The sequence below is a fragment of the Toxotes jaculatrix genome, chromosome 9 (assembly GCF_017976425.1).
Source record: "Toxotes jaculatrix isolate fToxJac2 chromosome 9, fToxJac2.pri, whole genome shotgun sequence".
Classification (NCBI taxonomy): Eukaryota; Metazoa; Chordata; class Actinopteri; family Toxotidae; genus Toxotes; species Toxotes jaculatrix.
Window position 1 is genome coordinate 3,917,467 of NC_054402.1, and position 22,715 is coordinate 3,940,181.

Genomic DNA, 22,715 nt, shown 5'->3' on the forward strand with positions numbered 1-22,715 from the left:
TGGAAGAACTTATTTACACCATTAGGCACTGATTCTTGGTTTAAAAAACAATTAAGAATACCATACAGAAATTCGAATTTTCTTTTTTTTTTTTCAAAATAACTGAGCATAACACAAATTTCTTTTTTTAGAGAAGAATTAGATGGAAAGTGAACTTACGGAACGGGCCAACTGGAATGATGATAGGGTTTGAAACATGATGGAGAGAGATGGAAAATTAATGAGATGGATGAAACGCTGAGCTACAAAACAAAACCGGTGATAGCAAGGAAAAGAGCAAAAAAAAAAAAGGAGAAGAAGCAGAGTGAATGGAAAACTGCTCGGTTTGGATTTCATTTACACTGATAAAAGCATTAGTGGATGAAGTCATCGGAGACAATGTAAACCAAGACACACACACACACACACACACAGCGAGAGGAAAAAATGGCAGAGAGAGCAAGGTGGTGAGAGGAGTGAGATAAAGAGACAGGAAGAGAGCGGGAGAGAGTCATGTCTTATTAATACTGGGACTGCTCTCTGGCAGTGAGTTAAAGCACACATCTCCCAAACATCTGTCAAATGGCGTAATCCATACGGGTTAGCATAAGCTCCTGGCAGCACCACTGGACAGGGACTCACAAAGACACACTGATATAAAAACACAGAGCATTTGTATGATGCTGCTGCCATGTGGCTGTATGTTACCTTATGTATGAGAGCCTTTTTATGCATGCCTAAGCATGTGTGTGTGTGTGTGCGTGCTCGTATAGAGTACGCATGATGTGTTTCTCACCGTGGACCTGCAGCATGGCTGAGGCCTCCGTCTTGCCCACACTGTTCTCAGATGTGCAGGTGTATGTCCCTTCATCCTGCTCTTTCACGCGGAACAAACGGAGGCTGTTGCCGTTGCGGATTTCAAACCTGGGAATGAGAAACAGGGAGATAATGAAAGATCTAACAGAGAAGCAAAGCGAAAAATAAATGGCCATACTAATGTACACAAAGTGAGGAAAATCTGCCAGTGGTACAAGATAATATCTTTTCTTTCCTTGTCAATCAGCCTGTTGCAAGGATTTTTTTTTCTCCAATCAGGTGAAATTATCTTGAAACGAGTAGAATAGTGTGTCGTATCTGCCTTAGATATTGCCACAGGTTCTAAGAAAATTCTTGAAACAGTTGAAAATCAATTAGACACAAAGAAGATTATCTTAGCCCATTGGAAGATTTCTCATTTGATTTTGGAGAAACAACATTTTATTCCTTAGCTGTAAATTCAATAAACTGACTTTGCAGAGCAGAATTATTTAAATTACTGCGTATAACCAAAGCACAGAAAGCAAATTCGGCCGTCTTCCTCTATGTAAGGCATAAAATTAATCAAAACAGATAAATTCACTTTATTTCATGGACTCATGCATCACAGAAGTAAAAGATAAAAGAAATAAAAGATAACAAGTAAAAGATAAAAGACAGAACACAATATAGCTCTTTACAAACATGAAAAACAGCAATTGCATAAGATTGTCATCATCACAATTGGTTGTTCTCAAAGTGGACAAATAAACTCAACTCTGTTGTATCTGGCTGTTCAATGCCTATATTTATTCATTAGGTTTCAGATCACTGGCTGAAATCTCACTATAAAAACATTTATAAAAGATTTCTGCAGCGATCACTGAGTTGAGTTTTAGATGTTTCAAGACCTTTTTAACACAACAGAATCTAATCTAATACCCGTTTCATGGTCAAAGCCAAAGTATGAAAAGTATTGGAAAAAAAACCCCAATAAAGCCCAGAATTATTTAGTAAATGCACTGATTTAATGAACATCACAATTTTTCAGTAATTCCCAGCTAGCTGCAACATATTAAATTAATTAAAAGTCCATTTATGAATTTAGAACACTATCAGCAAAATGTCCTTTTTGCAGTGTAGTTACCTTTGAAACAGCCGGGCAAGCTGTTTCCCTCTCTTTCCTCTCAGTCTTTATGCTAAGCTAACCTAACCAGCCGCTGGATGTAGCTTTAACATACAGACATGAGGGTGGAATCTATCTGGTATCAGTGTATTTCCAAAAATGTTCAGCTCCGAACTCCTCTAACAGAGTAACCACTAGCTCAAGACTAAATGTATCCCTGTTGCATTTAATTAGCACCACAGGCATTAAATCTGACATCGGTGTCAGCAACATAATGGAACAATATACTCAAACAAACAAACAAAAGCATCTGCATTAATTAATTAATAATAAAAATAAATAATGGAAGACCTATGATGTAACACTTCAGCTCGTTCAATTTAAACCACATACATAATATAATTCTTGGTTTTAATGCATAAGTGATTAGTTGTAAGTAAGTATTATTTTATAATATTAAGTTTTACAGTAATATAATGTTGGAAACTGAAAAAGAAAATGTAATTATTTAATAGGCTTAGCTAAATATACATTATATTGAGTTTAGATGGAAATAGGATGAAACTGCTCTCAGGAGGATTCCTCCAACTAATGAATCCTCTCTGGACTCTTCCCATTTATGAATATATATTAGCAGACTGATAGAAAGACATGAATTAATGAACAGTTACTCCACATATGTTTTCTGGGTCACATGTGCTAATGATCCAACACACGGTTCGTCTCTGGTAAAGCTGTATTTCTCACTCAGCTTCATAAGACGCTGTATGTGCATCACCAGCCTGACTCTCTGTTTGTTTTTGTTTTGTGCTCATGTCCCATGACTCTCACCTCCCGCGGGGAAGCTCTCCTTCCTCTCGGCGCCATCGCACAGTGGGAGCAGGATCTCCATGGACCTCACACAGGAAGTCGACCGTCTCTTCCTCCATGACCACCTGGTTCACCGGCCTTCTTACCAACACAGGACGCTCTGCAGCGAGAGAGAAAGTTTCAAACCTGCTCAACAGACGCTCCTTGAAAGATGTGACGCTGCTGCGTAAACATTTACTGCATGCACGGCAGGAACTCACCATAGACCACCAGCTCTGCGGGATCACTGTCCCTCTCTCCAACCATATTTGTGCCCACACAAACATACATGCCAGCGTCGCTCTTTCTGGTGTGAGAGATCATCAGTTTGCCCCCACGCATCTGAAAAACAGAATAGCAACAGCTTGAGAGATTAGTCTTCAGGGTGCCCTGGATGAAGACACCGGATAGGAACAACTCAGTGCTATCACCCCGGCCTTTATGGGAAAAATTTGGATATCCTTGCACTGTTATAAATCATTAATCCTTCATTTTCAAAGCACTGTATGAGTCATTGCGGTGTATTTTTGTAAAGTGGTAGAAGTACATTTGCTTTGCTTGAATATTTTTGTTTTATGCTAATTTATACTTCACTACAGTTCAGTGACCTCATAAAATGATATTTGGTAGAGGCCCATTTTCTGAATTGAGTATTTTTATTTTTGATATTTTTACATTTCCACCTTTGCTTCTGTGCGATATGTGGTTTACCAAATGTCGAAAAATGGCTGTCAAAAACCACCAGAGATTGTGCCCAGCTGTTGATTTTACACATGAGAGGAGAGAAAAAAAAAGTGACAGCAGAATCAGAGACATTTTCCAGTGCATAAAAAGACAAGATGTCTGTATTGAATCATGGGCTATTGAAACATTCTAAAACACTGTCACTGTAAATGGGTATCTCGACCTTTCTCCTAGACTGCAGAATGTTGGCAATAAATGGTGGGTTTATAAAGAAGTCCTGGAGAAAAACTCTTATCGTTGATGCTTTAGATAGCAGTTACTGTAGTTCTTTTTAAAAATTTATAATTTTTCGCTACTGTTTGGCCACGTATCCACGAAATAATGAAAAACAAGACAACAAAGTAGACCCAAAATCAAAAGGCTGACCTCTAACATCGTTGATTCTCTGCTTGAAAGATAAAGATGGCGATAGTCTATATTTATGTACTGTCAACAAATCCCGTGGAAAGACCAAAACCCAACAATGTTTTAGTCCGTCTCTCAGTGTTTTCCAATATCAACTTGGTATATAAACTAAAATCTAGCATGAAGTTGACAGCAACATGAGCTTGTCGAGCTTAGCAGCTATCTTGCTCTCGTACTCTTGTGTTATTCTGAAATGGAAACTTGAGAGTTCTTGCTCGGCGTTTTTTGTTTGTACTCACAGAGATGCGTTCATCTTTGGTGCTGACTCTGACGTTGTTGCGTTTCCAGGACACGGTGGGTTCGGGGTGGCCACGTGGAGGCACACACTCCAGCACAGCAGGCTCGCCAGCAGCCACCACCACGTCGCTCGGGGCCTGCCGGAAATCATCTCTCAGGACTAAGATGAAAACACAGAGAAATCTAATCAGCTTCAGAAGCCCTGTCTGTCTGATGTATTTAAAACAAAGACTGGAAGTCAGACCACAGATCGTCAAGCAGCAGCACAGACACATCAAAGCAAAACACCAATTTGTCTTGGAAATCATTTAGACTTGTTTTCTTGAATGAACCATCTTCTTGCTGAAAGTTGGCTGAAAACAAGCTTATTGAGAGAAAGTCACTTATTGTGTTTACATGTGCATGACTGCTCAAATCCCTGGCAACGTCCTTGTTAGTCTGTGCTCTGTTTTAATGTTTTCCCAGGCCTCTGTCCTACTCTGCTGTCTCTCCTGTCAGAGCAGATGAATAATGCACATCTCTCAGTCCAACATGGAGTAAACAAATAACAGCGCATTCATAATTTAGCTCATGTGTGAGGGAGAAAAAATGGCCTCTGCATTAATGAAAGGATTGCGTCTCTGATTCCAAACGCTATCTTACAAATCTGCAGCACTCTCTGAGTCGAATGAAATCAGCACTGAACGAGCAGAGCCTTTCCCTACATCAACCCCGAGGTTTGCACTCCAGCCACCCTGTGGATGACGACGGGATGAGAAGTTTGACATGGCGACCTTTGATATCTTCTAATCTTTTTTTTGTGATTGACAGATTAAAGCCTCAGTGTGAACTGTGAACTGGAGCCTTCTCATGAGACTTCATGTACAATGGAAACTCATACTTGGATGTTGACAGGCTCACATTTTCAAACACACACACACACACACACACATGCTGTAGCTATACAGCCTGCACACTCTTTTTTTTTCTCAACCTAAGTGTAATATTGCAGCATAATCAATCAGTGCAATCTCCTTTTACACTTCCATGAATATTTTAGTGATATTTCATTAATACAAAGATTATCTGCTTTTCTGTCAGTCTACAGTCCATGGCAACAAACTAAACATTAACTTTAATTACTGACATTTTCAGCATTATGAAATGAAGTTTTCTCAAAACAAGTAAAAGTACTGTTTAGAGGTAAATTTGTTTGCAGCACCCAAATCAAATTTTAATTGTTTTTTTTAATTAGTAAGCAGTATCCTGAAAAACACAAAGCTGTTTCTCTATTTCAGTTTCTGCATGAATCATCGAGTGGTGGGGAGCACCTAGCTTTAGAACTAGAATTAAATCACGTACACAACCACCAGGTGCGTATTTAAGACGCTCTGACACGTTCTCAGGTTTATTTGTCTGCAGGAAACATTAAAAGACAGCTGGAGACAAAGCTTTCTGCCAAGTTGCAGAGTTAGCAAGAGTAACTAGCGAACAATCAGGTGGTGTCATCTCAGTTAGTCTTTACTCATTAGGATTTAGTGACATTACTGTAATCCACCTTAAATCAACTTAACCAAGTTCTAAGCCAATTACTTTGAGCATATAACTAAATCTATATCACATTAATTATATGCCAGTTCGCCTGACAGGTCTGTGTCAACATGGCAGCTCTGGCCTTTAATATAACATCAATATTCACACCCACTGGGCTTGAATAAAATCCCATCTGAAGTGACTGTTTTACAGCTATTTAAAGACGGAAAATCGTTCCTCATTCTCATTTGATGGCCATAATTGTCTTGGGCAAACGTCTATGAATATTCCAAAACTTAGTGAGGTGGCAGACGGTTTTCCCTCTGGTCTGAATTGAACATCAGTCAATTCGTATATCATTCGCCCTTTTTCTTTAACTCGCTGCAAGATATGAGTTAATCAGTCCCCCACTACCTTACCTTCTTAAACTGAACTTTATTGAAATGAAGTAGACGTTTACTCTTTACCTTGTGGAAGAATGGATTTTTTTTTCTTTTTTTTTTTTTTCTTAATGCCATGACATTTAGGCTAGGGAGAAGTGAGAAGTCTTTACAAAATGAAGACTCATTCAGAACTTCTAACCTCTTTGACATTATTAAATTTCTCATTACGCTGCAGTGATATTTTAATTATTATTCACAGTCAAACACTGTAATACATCTCAGAGCAGGTGATTATGTGACAGCGGAGGATCTCACCAGAGGTTTGAGGGGAGCTTGTAGGCACAGTGTGCACACCTCCCACAGAGTAAAGTAAAACACCCTAAAGATCTTCACAAAACAGGGCAATTATGGAGCCTTTGCAGGAGCTATGGTACAGACATGGATGGGCTAAAACCAGTAAAGGCACTCACACTGCTCCCAAAGGTCTGTTCACCAAATAATCCAAACCCTGTGCACTTGGCTGCCCGTTTCAAATGCTTTGCAGAGCTGAGGGGCTAATTGAAAGCACTGCATTATTTTTAGACCTCCGTCTGTAAGGCCCGGTTAGATGGGTGCACAGAGACCTTTGTTTCACTGCCATGGTGACTGAAGTGAAAAAGTTATGGGCAGGGAGCTAATCCCTGAAATGCACACACACCCGCACCCACAGATACAAATCCACACAGACACACAGGCACATGCACGGACACACCTTGAGCATTTGAAACCCAGATTCCCCGGGCACAGAAAGGGCCCTCAGAAAGTGGGACATTTGAGGGTTGAGACACATGCCAGAGAGCAGAATATATTCCTGACATTGCTACTCCAAACACTGCGCAACACAAGCTCCAAAATTTTCTTTGAAGCTGTGTTCAAGTTAATGTGATCCTTCTTTGCTCTGACTTTAAAGCCTGCCACGCCAAACAGAGTTTCCCATGGATGTTTGTATGTGACGATGATCCCACCGCAGAATCGACCAATCTCCTCAGAAACACTGACACATACCCCTCCCCCCGCCGCCCGACCTGCTCCTGAGGGGCAACTGTCCCTAACTTAACTTCTCAGACATAACACAACTAGGTCTGCCAAATAATCTCCTAAACCAGGCCCTGCCTACTCTCGCTTCCATCCGTCCATGCTGGGCTCAGACAGGGAGCGTTGTTACTGCAGGGCAGCTGAGGTTTGACCCTGCCTCTGCAGAGACAAATCCTCATACTCCCCAAGGCACTTCCTCTGAGCTTAAATAATGGCAAAGCAGGGCTAAATGACTTTCAGTAGTTTCATCATTATTTCTGTTCCGAGAGTGCCCATTCATTTTCATAACTTTAATATTTCAGGGATATACAGATTAGGAGGTTTAATCTCCCCGAGAATATTCATCACTTGATTTTTAAGTGACATTTATCTCTATAATATCGCGTTTAGCAGAAAGGAGCTGCAGGAAGGCCATCTGTTTGTGTTTTTGGAAAAAATGAACAGGGGGAGGAAAAGACATTAATCACCAGAAAATGGTATGTACTGCATTCACACTTTGTATTGCATGTAGGCCTGATTAATGTGTGTTGTTGACACTGCTGCTTTTTTTTTTTTTTTTTTTGTTAATTGATTGTGATTTCACTGAAAATCAAGCAGCTGCAGGGCAAATTACTTAACAGTTCAAAGACCATTTACATACCCAGCAAGCTGAAAGGAACATGATGGGTGAGTGTGACAGACAGGACAGGAAAAAAAAAAAAAAAAAAAAAAAAAGCTTTTGTACTTAACATGAGGTGACAGTGAGTGTGGGTAGCAGGCAGAGCAGACAGTGTGGGCCGGACAGATGTGTGAGCGGTGACCAGGCTCTGTGTTTTCACGGCTGGCAGGTAGGAGGGGGGGGTGGAGAGGTTAAAGGACAGCGGAAGTGCACACTTTTGATAGCCTGAGACGTCCCAGTGCCTGCCTCCTATTGTTCTTTTATTTCGGAGAGCAGTAAACCCGTTAGGGAGGTGGTCTAATCCTATTGCCATGATACTGCCCTGTCACAGCTAATGGAGGCTTTGCCTACAGAGAAGAGAGATTGCTTTAATCCATCCATTGTCTGATTGTGTTGATGGAGGATGAGTACGGACTCCGGGGCAAATGGTCTTTATGAGAAACTCCTGGCCATAAATTCCTCCACTTTCCAAAAATGTAATGATGTTTCAATTACAAACAGACATTGCATGGAGACAACCCATTCTGCATTATTTGTAAGGCACGACAGGGCTCGTATAAACCATATCTTTGGTGATTTACACAAACTGCAGACTGAAATTTAGGCTGACAGTTTTAATGCACCCAGAAACAGATATTCGAAGCTGCATGTCTAAACCATATTCATCAGGGCTGATCTATATCGAAAGATTCTCTCCAGTGACAAGAGAACATAGAGCAGAAGAAGACAGAAACCAGAACTTTGATTCCTTCGTAATCCCTCATCAGGAGTAAGAGGAACATCTGGCTCTAAAGCCTTTTAAGTAAGTTTTATTTTTTATTTGTCCTACTTTATTCTAATCCCGCCACACCATGTGACTGTCTCCTCACTGAGACAGGCAGACAAGCACCATTTTGAAATAGACACTACTACTGTTTTATCCCCATCTTTGTTTTCTTTAGAAGCCAAAAAACAGAGTTTGGGAGAATGGAGGAATGGATTTCTCTCCACTCCCACTATCTCATTATACTGGTTTTTCAACAGCCAAGCAAGTCAGCTGATCACTGGCAGAGCTTACGGTAAAAAAGGCAGAGAAAAAGTCAGAATAATGAATAATACTGCTGGCACATCCAAGCAAAGCAAGCTACTTTCTATGCAGTACTCCAGAGCAACAGCAAGTATACAAAAAACATAACTTGTGGACCTCAGGGTGCTCGCGACAAGCATTTGAGCATAAAAAAAACAAATCACTTCAACTGCAAATGTACATCAAATAGGGACTGACTGTACTGAGCAAAGAAATCTATCTAAGTTCTTGAATCCTTTTGAGGAATTGTGCTTTGACACAAACCTCTATGACTCAGAGATGAAGTCAGCATTTGTCTCAGCTATATTTTCTTCTGTTATCTGAGATACAAAGCCATATCCACCTTATTCCCAGCCCCATACAGTGCTGTGCATGTGCACCGCTTCCCGATATATCTTACACTGAACTGGAGTCTGCTACAGGTTTCTTAACTTTTCTTAGAGCTTTTTGGGAAATGGTTTGTTGGTTTGTCAGTAGGATTAAGCAAAAAGTGCTGAGGTACATTTCAGCTACTGGGTACTAAGCTGAAATGTACAAACTCTGAAATAAAAAAAAAAAGAAATAAAGAAAATTTCCTAATAGATTTTGGATCAACCAATCAGCCATCCAGGTCTGCGCTATGTTTTGGAGAGATTTGTGTACTGGCTCCTCTGCGAGCCTCCGCATATGTTACAGGCGCAGAGTGAAACATTTAATTACAGGCATTACTTGCCCTAAACATATTTACGACAATAGTCAGCAACACTGTAAGCACATGTAAGCATCTGGCCTTCACTCGGCGTGTTTGAGTTCTGATCTGTGATGGTGCCAGAGCAACGTGACTCATAAGCCACATAGATTTACAGAGACGTGTATCTCCGCAGATGCAATTCCATCTTAACGTGGATCGAGTGAGTAAAGTGCGAGCCTGTAAGTGCACTGCAGAGAAAAGTCTTAGTCATGCAGCAAAATACATTATGCATCATTCACTGGCAATTAATGTGTAATTAATGTGGTTAAAACCAGGTTAGTGCTTGCTCCATACTCAGAGCTGTACTAACAGCCGAACAGATGCATTGGTATTAATTACTGCTCAGTGGGAGTTTAAAGCTCTTCCTCCTCCCACCTGTTGTCCCTCAGACTCCTGCACTCACACACAGCCGCCACCAACACACACACACACACATTTCTGCAAGACCACCAGCTTAAAACTGGCCCCTCATTAACACTGCATACTCCCCCCCCCCACCTCCCTACCAGAGCTAATTGGGTCACTATTTACCCCACAGTCAGCACAACCTCGCACAGAGGGGAGGGGGAGTCTAAGACCACCACCATGCTGTCTTAGCATATGCCCTCGCAAGCCGGAGGCAGTGAGATTAGAACAAAACAGGCACTTATTAATACTGTTAGTCACTCAGTGCCTGCAGGTGAATCATCCCTTTACCGGTATGACTGTACTGTAATCTGCAGCTCCTCACAAAGCCAAATTTCATTATCAACAATTTAAAAGAGGCAATATGACCGTATACACATTATATCTTGTCCCAGCTTGGATACATGCATTAGTTGCAGTTGCTGATGGTTCCCAATATACAGTACATCTGAGGAGGCTGTCCCTATTTTTGGACATGAGCTACAGATGAGGTCAGCCAGCCATGAGCACTTACACTGTCAGTAAGGAAGCCTCAGTATGGTGGAAGATAAGACCATGCTCAAATTGCTGTTTTGTGTGTGTGTGTGTGTTTTTTTGTTTTTTTTTTTAATGAGGACAATTCGACCTTGCTAATCTGTTATGCTCCTTCCCCTAATCAACCCACTGACTAATCCATTTCCGCATGCCAAAGAGAGCTGCAGTTCAGCCCAGGGCCGAACCGCACTGGCACAATTAGGAGGGAGGGAAGACAATGGCACGTGTCCTGGACCAAGGAGGAAAAATAATAGACACGGTTCCTAGTGGGAGCTTATTACTTCAGCGCACACACCAAGATATGAGAGAGCTCATACCCCCCTGCTGTACTCTTCAGCAACATGTCTCTACAAAGAGAACACAGCTTTACACGCAATGCTCACACACTTGTGCTGGTACACGTGGAGAGGTTTGTATGACCAGGAATACGACTAGAAAAATGGCCCCTGGGAATGTTATATTATTATATATCATTAGATTATTATCACTAATGCATTAGTTATTAGCAGTAGCAGTGTTTTTTTTATTATGGATTAGGTTATTTTTTTGCTCTTGCTCAAGCTCTTCATATGTTTTGTATGCAAAAATCTTAATTTGTACAGTAAATAGTGACTACAGCATAAAAAGTAAATTTCCCTGTAAAATGTAGTGGAATAGAAGTATAAAGTATCATAAAATGGAAATACTCAGGTGAAGTACAAGTATCTCAAATTTGGACTTAAGGACAGTACTTAGTAGTAAATGTACTCAGTCACGTCCCACCACTGGTCCCAACATAACTGATCAATGTTTATTTTCTGTCTTGCTATTCAAGCAAACATGCCAACATTTCTCGAATGTAAAGATTTGCTGCTTGCTACCTTGGACTCTGAGAAATTCTATTTTTTTTTTGTTTCTTTTTTCACCATGTTCTGACCTTTTATAGACAAAAATGAATCAGTTAATAAAGAAAATAATAGATATTGAAACTGAGGAAAATTCAGACAAAGATACCGATTAGGGCAAGAAGCACAAGCCTTCTAAAGCTTTCCAGAACACTTCAGTTTCACAGAAATCATCCTAAGCACTTGTCATTGAGTCTGAACGAAAGCGAACACAGAAAATAGACCCCTGGAAATCCCTGTAGCTGTTGTAGTGAACTGCACAGCATAATGGATCCACTATGACACAAAGACAAGTGTTTGAATTTTTGTTAAAGTGTTTTGAAAAGCTGTAGGAGAATTGCAGTCCTTTACTGATAGACCTTGTCAGAGTCTGCGTTTCCCAAACCTCTGTAAAAGGAGCGGTGAGTTAAAGTCAGGATGCACTGGTCCAGCTTTTTCTCTCCTAATCCGGATTCCTTTACCTCAGTTCAGGGTATCTCCCACAGCCAGATCCATATGCTAGTATATTTCCAAAATCTGTGGACATCACAGATCACAGCAGACACCCAGTCTGCTTACTAAGGTCAGTGTTGGCAGCCATACCAATCTGGTGTATCTGACCAGCGTATTCCTAAGTTAAATGTAATCATGACCAATATTAACATAAAAATACAAGAATATAGACCCAGAATGCCCCTTGATTATATTAAGAAGACTTTTATAGTGTTGTTTCAGAAAACTGATTCTAATAGCAGGAAAATCCAGCTTTAAAAGCTATTTTACAGTCTTACAATGATACACAAAATCTCACAAAATTATATTTAATTCTATCTATTTAGCAAAGTCACAGGGGTGTTCAATTTCACGACACCTACGCAAAATAATAAATTATTATTATATTCATGTTACCATGATGGTCCCCAAAAAGGCTGTTTATGATCACTGAATCACTGAGCTGACGCCTCTAAAGCTGCGATCACAGACCTAATCCAAGAAAACCGAAGACAAAATACATTCATTTATCGTCACAGCAGCCAAAAATGTGGAACAAAGCCACAGGCCAGCACTTATTACTGAATTTATCTCCACCTACACCACCATCTTTTTGGGGTTACTTCCTACAGTCTGGTTGTTTCATGTCATTATTTTTAAGCACAGCCAACTCTCCAGTGGACCTCCATAAAGCTGCCAGGCGGCTGCAAAAAGATCTGGGACACAGTGTGAAGCATCTGTACACTGTACACGCACACACACATCAACCCACAGAGCAAAAGAACTCACACACACTTTTAGGACAATGATCAATAACACAGAGCCTTACTGGCAACTTCCAGAGAAGCATTACGACTAATGGCCTCTCCGAGGTAGTTGCGGGCCACACAGGTGTAGACGCCTTCATCTGGCTTGCTCCGTCGTCCATGTACAATGCGTAGGAAGAAGAGGGAGCCACTGGGCAGCAGCATGCGGTGAGAGCGGGGGTCATCTTTGTCGGTCTCCACACGCTCACCATCTTTATACCACTCAATGCCGGGAGTGGGTCGTCCCTCTGCCTTGCAGTTGAGGGTGGCGGGCTCCCCCTTGGAGACAATCAAATCCGAGGGATCCTCCACTATTCGAGGAGCGCTGTCCTCAAACCGTGCCCGGGACCCTGTAATGTGGAGATGTGGGTTGATGTTATCTATGAGGCTGACCACCTACCATTCATGAAAACACATAATCTCTTTGTAAGATTGCAGTACAGCAACAAAGCCATTTGAAAGGCCATTTGAATATCTCTCTTTGGAGATGCCAGACAAAGACACGGACTGTGTGTTGGATAAATTTGTGTGTAGCGAAGCAGCGAATCGTGGATAATCTCTCTCTTTGAAGGTTGACTCTGAATTCGGGGCAGGACATCACATATTCCAATAACAACCTGTAAAATCCATTTGTTCTTTCGATATTCTGCAGAAAGCAAAACACAGTGGTTGCTGATGTTTTCTGGTATAAAGTACATATATATATATATATAGATAGATATATCGCAGAGTATTTTCACAAAAGACACCACCTATACCGAGAATGCAATCACCCATGTGACACAGTAATGGCCAATCTCTGTGCCAGTCAGGATTGTTGCATAGGCAGGGATGATAGTTGGTGGAAAGGTGAGAATAAGACAGGCAGACCTATTCATTTAAGGGAAGAGAGACCTAAGTTGAGAGAATAAGCGAGGCAGAGAGATACAGATAACTCCCTTACCCCTCTCTCTGGGGATCCATTACTATCTTCCCTTAGCTGCGAGGGGAAACGCACACTGCTTCAAGACCTAAGGTAAGCTTTTAGAGCAAGACCAAATGTGTCTAACAATGTGTTACAGTTAGAAAAATGAATAATTCAAAATGCCGCTGCTTTTACTTTGGTTCTGAGGAACAGATGGCCTCGCCCTCACTCTCCAAAAAAAAAAAAAAAAAGAAAAAAGGAAATGAAATGGTCACTGTGCCACTGATTATTGTGCTGCTCTGTCTGAGGCATTATTTTCAGCACACAACCCAGGCTGCGTGAAAGTCCTCCATTACCATTGGAGAGGAGCAGTCAGGAGTAACCTAATGACACACATGTTGTTACACATGCTGCTGTTGCATTATACTTAAATCTGAGGCATCAGGATAAACCCTCACTTTTCAGCTGTAAGCAGATTTATGTCTTTTCATGGACTGATTTGATCCCCGCGGGTCAGGAGTCGCCATCATGGCATAAACCTGGAGCAAACATCTAGAGCGCGATATGAGCGCTCTCAGCTAACACCCCGGGGTCACAAACCAGGGCAGCTCAAAACCCTACTGCAGGATGTGGATGAATACTAATCGAGCCATTAAAATGTGCCATAGCAGTGTAAAAATACACTTTGTTTACAGAAAGAAAACCGTATACCGTAGATTATTTTATGCTGTGTGCCTGTAAGCTGATTTTACGATATCATAATGTACTTTCCTTTAGATTATATTTCATCAAATCCATATGGCATCTGTGAAGAGTGCATATCAACACAAACTGCCTCTGTTTGTCCACAGGAAAATCATTTTGATTTTGAGGAAGTGTCTCCACAGCCCAGTGATGTCCTGGTGGTGAACCGCGTTTTTAAAGCACGCACAGGATTCACTGGCAGCTTCAAATCCCAACTCATGTAACACAGTTACATCACACTGAGCTGCCTTCCACTTCAATCATAACTGGATTTTATCACAAAAACAAATACTGAGAGAGGGTTGACCTCTTAAAAGAAGCACTCCAGTGGTTCAGCATTGCATTTCCGTGAAAATGGGAGACTTGTGAGACACAGATTAAAATACAAAATGGACAAAATTGATGCGGCAGAGGCCAAGATATCCTGGCTTTTAGCTCGACGTACTCGTGCCAAAACCCAGATAACGATAATGAACAATTCCTGGATCATGCCATATGGGACTGATGGTAGAAATGGGAAAGATTCCCATTTTAACAACTTAAGAATGTTCACATCATTGTGCAACTCAAGATAGCTGCATGAGGAATAATAAAACTATTCAATAACAATATGGCTCTATATCTATAAAATTTGGGTTTTATTACTTTGAATGGCTTTGGCTGATGTGAGGCATCAGTTTGCTTGTTTCTGAGGCTGCTCTGCATTAGTAAGCACCATGTTGGACTTCAGAAAATCTGAGACTGTTAAAAATCGGCGCCATAAGTTGTCAGTGAAAGCAACTTATTACAAGCAATAGTTACGTTTTGTTGTTAAGCAACATGTAGCGGTCACGTGAGACAACATCAGTCTTTTCAGCAAATGCCCCCAAAGCGACATGTTTATGTTTGGGTGACTAAGCCCTGTTGTTGGTAGACGAGGTACATCAGAGAAATCATATTATAATGAGAATTTAGTACCACAATGACAATGAAGATGCCTGTTGCTTTGCAACCCTGATTAATTCCAAAAGAAAAAAAGAAAAATGAAAAAATGGTGCTTGAGCTAACATATTATTTATTCTTAAGTTTGTAGGCAGGAGTAAAAGTGATGAATTTTTACTTGCAAAAGAGATCTTAATCTCAAGAACACTTCCTGAATAAGTCTAACTAACAAACTAATGTAGTACAAATTATTAATCAACCATATATCAACTTGTAGATCAATATTAGTTATATTAGATCTGTATTGTATTGTTCTCTGTCTCTTTTAGTTATGGATTATGTTGATCAGCTCCTTTTGATGATGATCGCCAACCTTGACAAGGAAAATGGAAAGAGAACTCGATGTGATGGTCTCCTTTTGATACCAACAAACATTACATTCACTCCCGGGAGCGCAGGCTAATCTCAGTGGTTACCTCATTACTTCAGCCACCCAGTAAAACCATCAATCTGCCATTAACAACACCATTATCAATTAACAATGAGTAATTTTAATCCTATCATTATACACATTTGCAGAGGCTCTCTGTTTTGCAGCGTTCTCTTTCCAATGTTTATGAAACCCAGCTGTCCTTGTACTCTGTGTGTCAGCACGTACTGTGAAGTCCTGGCTGCTTTGAGCTGGTTTGAATAGCATAAAATGTCACCATGACAAATTCTTGTGTATTCATTTTATTTGGAGAATGCGAGAGACGCCTTGGAAAATATTAAGTGTAATAATATTTAACTGCTCCGACTGTGCAGGCACAGTTGAGAATTAAACTTGTATCAGAAACACTTTTTTTTGTCACCGAGGATTATTAATGAGAGTTAATGGGTTCTTTTTACAGCTACAGCTATCGTGCTGCAGAATCAATGCAGCGCCTTGCCGATGTATTACAGAGAAAATGGTCTTGTTTAAAAAATAAAAAATAAAAAAGAATAGCAAACAGCTTCAGGTGGCCAAAGTGACAAGCAACAACCTGCTCTAGTGACAAGTGTGCAATCAGTAAAATGTCTAAGCTACCTTGAGCACGACAGCGACATATTTTCTTTGTGCGAAGGAATATTTTCACAGTAATGTCTGCTTCATGACAGGAAGATTGTGGTGCAGTGGTTGAAAGCACCTTTCAGCTAAAAAGAAACTCTGTCAGCCCCCCGTTTGTGACATGGAAAAATAAACGTCTCGGGCCATAATGGGGACCTTAGTGAAGGTATGTTTTCAGTCGGATCATAGACTCAACCCATTAGAGCCCACAGTGCCTCCTCAGAGATATCCAAGTGCATATGGGAATTTAGAGTGTGCCTTGATTTGCGTGAAAAACATTAATCTGGGGCATTCTGGTGTGAAATGACTTTCAAATTTCCAAGGGATGAACAAGTAAGGGAGGACATCGGCCACTCGCGTAGCAGAGTTTCAGAACAAATTACACAAACACAGGAAGAGATGTTTCGCATTGTACTGCTTCAGTTCATTTGAGCTGTTGTTTTGATTCACACAGAATTCACGGCCATCATCAATATGTTGCTGAAAATTACAGCGTTTTCACCAAGAATATTTTCAATTTCCTGTACATTCAACTTTACGAAAGCGGTCGGAGTCACGTCTGCCTGCTTCGAGTGGCTTCTCAGCAGCAAAGAAAACACAAAACCAATGAAAAAATACAGCTAGGTGACAAAAAAACAACTGGAGATATCAGCTCAACATTCACAGCTCTGTACTGTTCAACAGAGTTTTTTTTTTAACTAAACAGGCAGTACACTAAACAATTCAAGAGCCTTGTATTGAATGTTACAATACAAAACAAATCATTGTTCTAGCCCCAGCAGTTACGAAACACACAGCATCTTTGTGCTGTAGCTGTGTCTGAGGAGACAAATCAATGAAACCCTTTTAAACACATCTTCGCTGCTGCGAACCTCGCAGACCTTCAGCGCAAGGGGCAAAAGAGAGCTAAAATAATCCATAAGAATGAATGGCAGTCAACCTTGAGCTGTCGTCCAATGTGGAGCGGACTTTGTGAATGAGTGCGCTGGCCTCATACAAGGTTAACGCTCCACAGTATACCCTCAGGACTATCATGTGTACAAATGAGTGTGTCAGGGCGAGAGGTGCTTTCACAGTAAACAAAAACTAAATGCAACTCGGTTGATCCATGTTGACCCTTCAAGTTGAAGCTTTTTCTCTCTTTTCTGTCTATTAATCTGTGATGTGATGTGAATTTTTTATTTTTTAATCACGTTGTTGTGTCTTGCATTTATTTGAGGCTCCTTTCATTCCTGGGCTTATGCTGTATGTCCATGTCCATATTCACTCTCTTCTTAAGTTTGTTTTTTTTTTTTTCTTTTTGCTCTCCACCGATTCCTGAGGCTCTTCAGCTGCTAAATGCTTCGCTACATTCATCGGCTAGTCTCTAACTGTCTGTCTGCAGTTTAATGCTGAACAGGTAGTGTACAGCGGGGTTTTAGACCTTTTCTTGTTGAAGACATCTGCCTGCTGCCGCCAAAAGCAACACTGCGAGAGTGGTGAGAACGAACCAGAGCGGTGAAGCTGTGGTCCAGACAGCTACACAATGAGTTGAAGCTCGCTATAGAGCTCTGTAAAGCTGAGGGCAGCTGCAAATAGCTGTAGAAGCTACAGGTGGCAACTGTCAGTCAGGTCATCACTACAACCCCTTTCACACTGTCTCCTTGTTTTCACATTGTCATCTGATACACTGCTGTTAAAGAAATATCGATCATAGCAGCTTTGATTTGTATGCACCTCAGGAAGTACTGCTGGTGGCTTTTGACTGGCAGCTTTTTACCTGGTGAGAGCTTATAGCCTGTATAGTGTATGTACGGTGGTGTATGTCTATATGAGCTCCACCATGAAGGTGTGAGGACGTGGGATTCTTTGTTTTCTTTTCAGTGGTATTAATAGAATTAGAGCTGCAGACTTAGCTCACTATGATCTGATCATGTGTGTTCGGCTGATTAGTCGCGGTAACAGCCGTGATTGCATCCGATCTGTGAGAATTTCTCCATTTACTCGCAAAGCAAATGAAAGAGCATCCGGAGAAAGCAAGCAGCCACAGTCAAAAGAAAACCCATTAGTGCCGCACGCGGCTCTGATAGACAAGTTATCGCATTGGTCCTAATTACAAACTCTGACACACGCCCACATGTTTGCTCGTGGCGTCTCCTACATTTCTGCCTCATCTAACACACAGAGTTAGCAGGGTAAGAGCTGAGGGGCTGATCAAGATCATGCGTTGAAAAACCCTGTTGCTTTAGGCTATATTTGGCGTTTCTTGGCTCCTAGCTGCTGAATTACATAACGGGGGCCGTTTTCATTAATTAGTATTTACAAATATTAACCCTGCATCCTCCCCAGGGGCAGAAGTGTACTGCTGTCATGCTAATGTGTGAAAACAACAAAGCCACAGAGGGACGTCCTGTTTTGCTTCAGATCTCGGTGCCTTTTAGCGACAACCAGACTCATACAAGAACCTGGACCTGTCTGAGCTCACAGCTTGATATCTGCTGAGCAGCACAACTATCTACCTGTTAGGCAGAAAGCTCAGAGACTAACTTTACATGATTTTACATGCTCTTCTTTACAAGTGAGACAGCAGCAGAAGGCTGGCAGCTTGTCTGTAGGGCTGTCTGCGGAGATTTACTCGTGTCTTTTTCGATTTCAATTCATTTACATACTTAAAAAGGCCAAAAACATTCAAGGAGCTCTTGTGACACTGCCAAGCAATCTCTGCGGGAGGGCGATAACGTGCCACAGCAAAACTAAATTTCAAAGCAGAGAAGTCAGGTTTGATTTTCTCCTGGCATCAGTCTGGGTATTTGGAGGCTTTGTTTGGCAACTGTCCTCGTCGCCCGTCATCCAGTCTCAAAATGATGTCATCAGCGCCTGTACCAGAAGTGGGACATCATCAACATCCGACGACATGACTCAAGCCTGTGGCACTTTAGACAACTAACCAGGTTCTGCAGCGGTTTCATCATCTACAGTCATTTCATCAAGAGGGACTGTGAGAGGTTTTAGTCAGCCTTCAGCCATATTTGTCACGAAGTAATGAGCGAGAGGACAGACTGGACACAAATCACCAGCTAAGGGTTGTTTAGCATCAATTAGTTCCACAGCTGAGTCTGAGTGCAGCTCAAGATAACTGAAATTTCAGTGAGATATGTTAGGGCTTACACTGATGGCATATTAATTGTGATTTGTTTTGTTTGCGTGTTTGTCTGAATATGTGTGTGTGTGTGTGTGTGAAGGTGCTGCTGTGTTAAACTGAATGCAGTTTGTGAAGGTGACTGTTGTTTTCCCCCTACAATCACATTGAGGTTTGAGAAAACACGGACAAAAAACCCCCACCACGCATCTCAGCGCCAACAGAGAGGAACTTCATGGCTGGACACACCAACACAAACAAAACATATCTCGCTATAACTCTCACATTTCTTTTTTTTCTTTTATATAAAAACAACTCGATAAAATCTACAAGTGGGGCGTTTGTCGCAACACGGCTCCCGCAGAGGTCACGAAGCCCATTTGAATCCTCTTCTGTCAAGTATTTTTATGAAAATGTGCATCGCCCCTCGGGAACGTGCAGCACAATCGAAATGGGAGTGACAGGAAATACGCACTCCAGATAAATAGATGTAGGCAGATAGTGTGGGCGTTCAAAAGTACCTTTAATGTTGAGAGGTGGCACCAGTTTATATGATGAGGCAGAACGAGTGGTGAGAGGAGTCACAGGGGCCACAGAGCTCAGGATTTATGGTGAAACTGTCATTAATCGTTGAAGAAGATGTGAAATAGAGCTAGACCAATAACTTGGCTGGACCAATATATCAGCTGATGTTAGCTAACTGTAGATATGTTAGTATCAGTGTATATGCTAGCTGACTAAAATGGCCTGACTGCACAGTGCTCTTAAGGCATTTTAGCATCTTTCAGCTCATTGTTTTGGTTTTTCTGGCCCCCACCCTTAATGTTTTGGCTGACGCTCAATTCCCCCTATTATCAGCCGATATACTGATATATACTGAAATGCCAATATCTTTACTGCCCTTCTTGGTTTGATTTCCTAATATTTAAGTTCAGTTAAATGAAATACACCAATACACCATCCAGACCTTAAATAGATCACTAACACACAATATACTGTGTTTTAAATGTTGTGTCAATTGATCTAGCAATGAAAAAACAACAACAACAACAACAATGGCACTCTCGTGAATTGTTTTTCTGATCCCTGCTTTTATTTGGCTTTTGGATTAAGGTTTGGAAATTTAAACTGTTATTAGAGCAATGATTAAATTATATAATCCTCTTCTCAAAGGTAATCAAATATGAGCTCTTAAAAGCATTTATTAATAACATGCACATCTCCATAAATATTTTTGGAAGGCGGGGGGGGGCGGTGTGGGGGGGGCTGTCAGACTATGACACTGTCCCTGAGAGTTTCTGGGCTAAAAGTGAGAGTTAAATGGTTTCACTTTTGTCACAGTGAAGCTTCTTTTGACCTCTTCTGCTGCCTAATGGCCTCCCTCGGTGACCACCTCAGAGCTCAGTGAGAAAATGTGCATCTTCTTGGCATTCACCAGTGATATTTAAATATTACAAATTAATGCATGTGTGACATTTCCCTGCGTAATTCTTTTTTTTTTTTTTTTTTTGGGTGGGGGGTGCGTTCAGTTCCCACAGCTGCCTGAGAGACGTGTTTGAAATCCAGTTATAAACAACATTTACATCCATCTGGAGGGACAGAAAACACGATAAGACAAGTAAAACACGCGATGAGGTTGTCACGCCATATGGGCTATGTGTGTGTGTGTGTGTGTGTGTGTGTGTGTGTGTGTGTGCGTGTGTGAAAGAGAGATAGAGAGAGAAGGGGCGAGCAAGAGAGAGAGAGAGAGGAAGGAGAGGCATCTTTAAAAGACATTTCTGCTTATTTATATTCATATTTTACCTGAAGCGATGCTTATGAATGAGGCAGTCACTAGTAGAAAATTTCCAAAGTTCATCTCCACACGCTCCCGGTGTCAAATCCTCTGTAGTCTGCAGCGTCTCGACAGTCCGATCAGTGTCAAATCACCAATTAAATCAAACCTCCAGTCATCAAACAGCGCCCGGATTTGAGTGAAAACCAGGTAAACCGAACCGACTTGGTGCCCGAGCCTCAGCTGGAATATTTCAACCGAGTAAAATCAGCCCGAAAAAACTTTGATGTCACTCCCAGAGACCCATGGGCAGCGGCAGGATCGCGGCGGCGGCAGCGGCAGCACCGCCCCGGAGAAACCTAATAACAAAACTCAGCAGCATCACTTCTCCGTCCCCGCATGGTCCCACACACACGCACACGCATACACATACACATACACAGATACTTCTTTCTAAGATGACCTGCTGCTGCTGCTGCTGCTGAAAACACACATAAAAAGCGAGGATTAACTATATATAACCCGGTCATAAATAAAATAATTCCTCTCCTCTCTCTCTCTCAGTGCTCTGATCCGGGCAGTTGCAGGTTGCGGCGTCAGTTTGAGCGAATATGAAGCGCTGCACATGCCGAGCCGGAGCTGCGCACTCCCTGCTCTCCGCAACAAATCCTCGCCAACCTCCAGGAGTCAGTGTTTTAAAGAGACAGACACGACATCTGCGCCCTGTTCGTCTCTGCCGACATCAGGACCCTTCAAAGTCCTCACAAGACGGTGGAATTAGATAAAACTTTTAAAAGCAGGACATGTTCCCTGAGCCTGTTTTATATAGAGTTATATTTGGATTTGGGTTGTGATTAGAAGAGGCTCAGGTTTTGGCTTAGCTATGCGTTTAAACTCGGAATAGATTTGATTTTAAGGTTTAGTGGTGGAAAATTGACTTTGAGGTTAAAATCTTTTTATTTTTTTTTCTGGCAAGGAGCACCTTTAAAGTCAGAAATGTTTTGTTGCGGATGTTGTGTACTCCTTAAAAAGACAATGCAAGTTGCTGTAACTAAAGTGTACTAAAGAATGAATTAATTTTTACCTCTTCTTTATTTTATGAAGAGGTTTTTAGTCTAAAATCTTCTGTTAGAGCAAAAGTCCCAACAGCAAAGAACCTCATAAAGTAATAAAAAGGGATACTGTGGAGTCCTTATGAATGGTGTTAGGTATGTTATTGAAGTAAGACTTCAAGAAAATTAGCCCTGGGTTTTAGTTCAGGGTCGTATTCCAACGTGGGAGCTGGGACACGGACAAATCAGACAGTCTGAGAGGGAAAATTACTTTTTTTGAATGTCTCTCAATTCATGTACATACGAAGACCCCAACCTGCGATAAGGGTGAGTGGGTGGGGTCACATGTTGATAAGAAGCCGTAGAAATGTTTGGGAGTCACTGGGTTTTCGGGTTTAACTGTGTATGTGCAGACTGCAGGTTAAAGCTATGGTTGTTAATAGCTTTGATGTCTGGG

The 22,715-nt window shown here is 41.4% G+C and overlaps 1 protein-coding gene across 1 annotated transcript in view; it reads right to left on the reverse strand.

Annotated features, from left to right (window-relative positions):
• zgc:77784 (uncharacterized protein LOC402947 homolog) overlaps positions 1 to 21,290 on the reverse strand; it is a 46,963-nt gene extending 25,673 nt beyond the window's left edge. Inside the window, exons 1-6 of the mRNA XM_041046163.1 lie at positions 21,236 to 21,290; positions 12,682 to 13,008; positions 4,138 to 4,295; positions 2,971 to 3,091; positions 2,732 to 2,870; positions 776 to 903 (exon numbers count right to left, since the gene is read on the reverse strand). Coding sequence (XP_040902097.1) covers positions 776 to 903; positions 2,732 to 2,870; positions 2,971 to 3,091; positions 4,138 to 4,295; positions 12,682 to 13,008; positions 21,236 to 21,290 — 928 coding nt within the window. The remainder of the gene's footprint in view (positions 1 to 775; positions 904 to 2,731; positions 2,871 to 2,970; positions 3,092 to 4,137; positions 4,296 to 12,681; positions 13,009 to 21,235) is intronic.
• Positions 21,291 to 22,715: the final 1,425 nt, after the last annotated feature.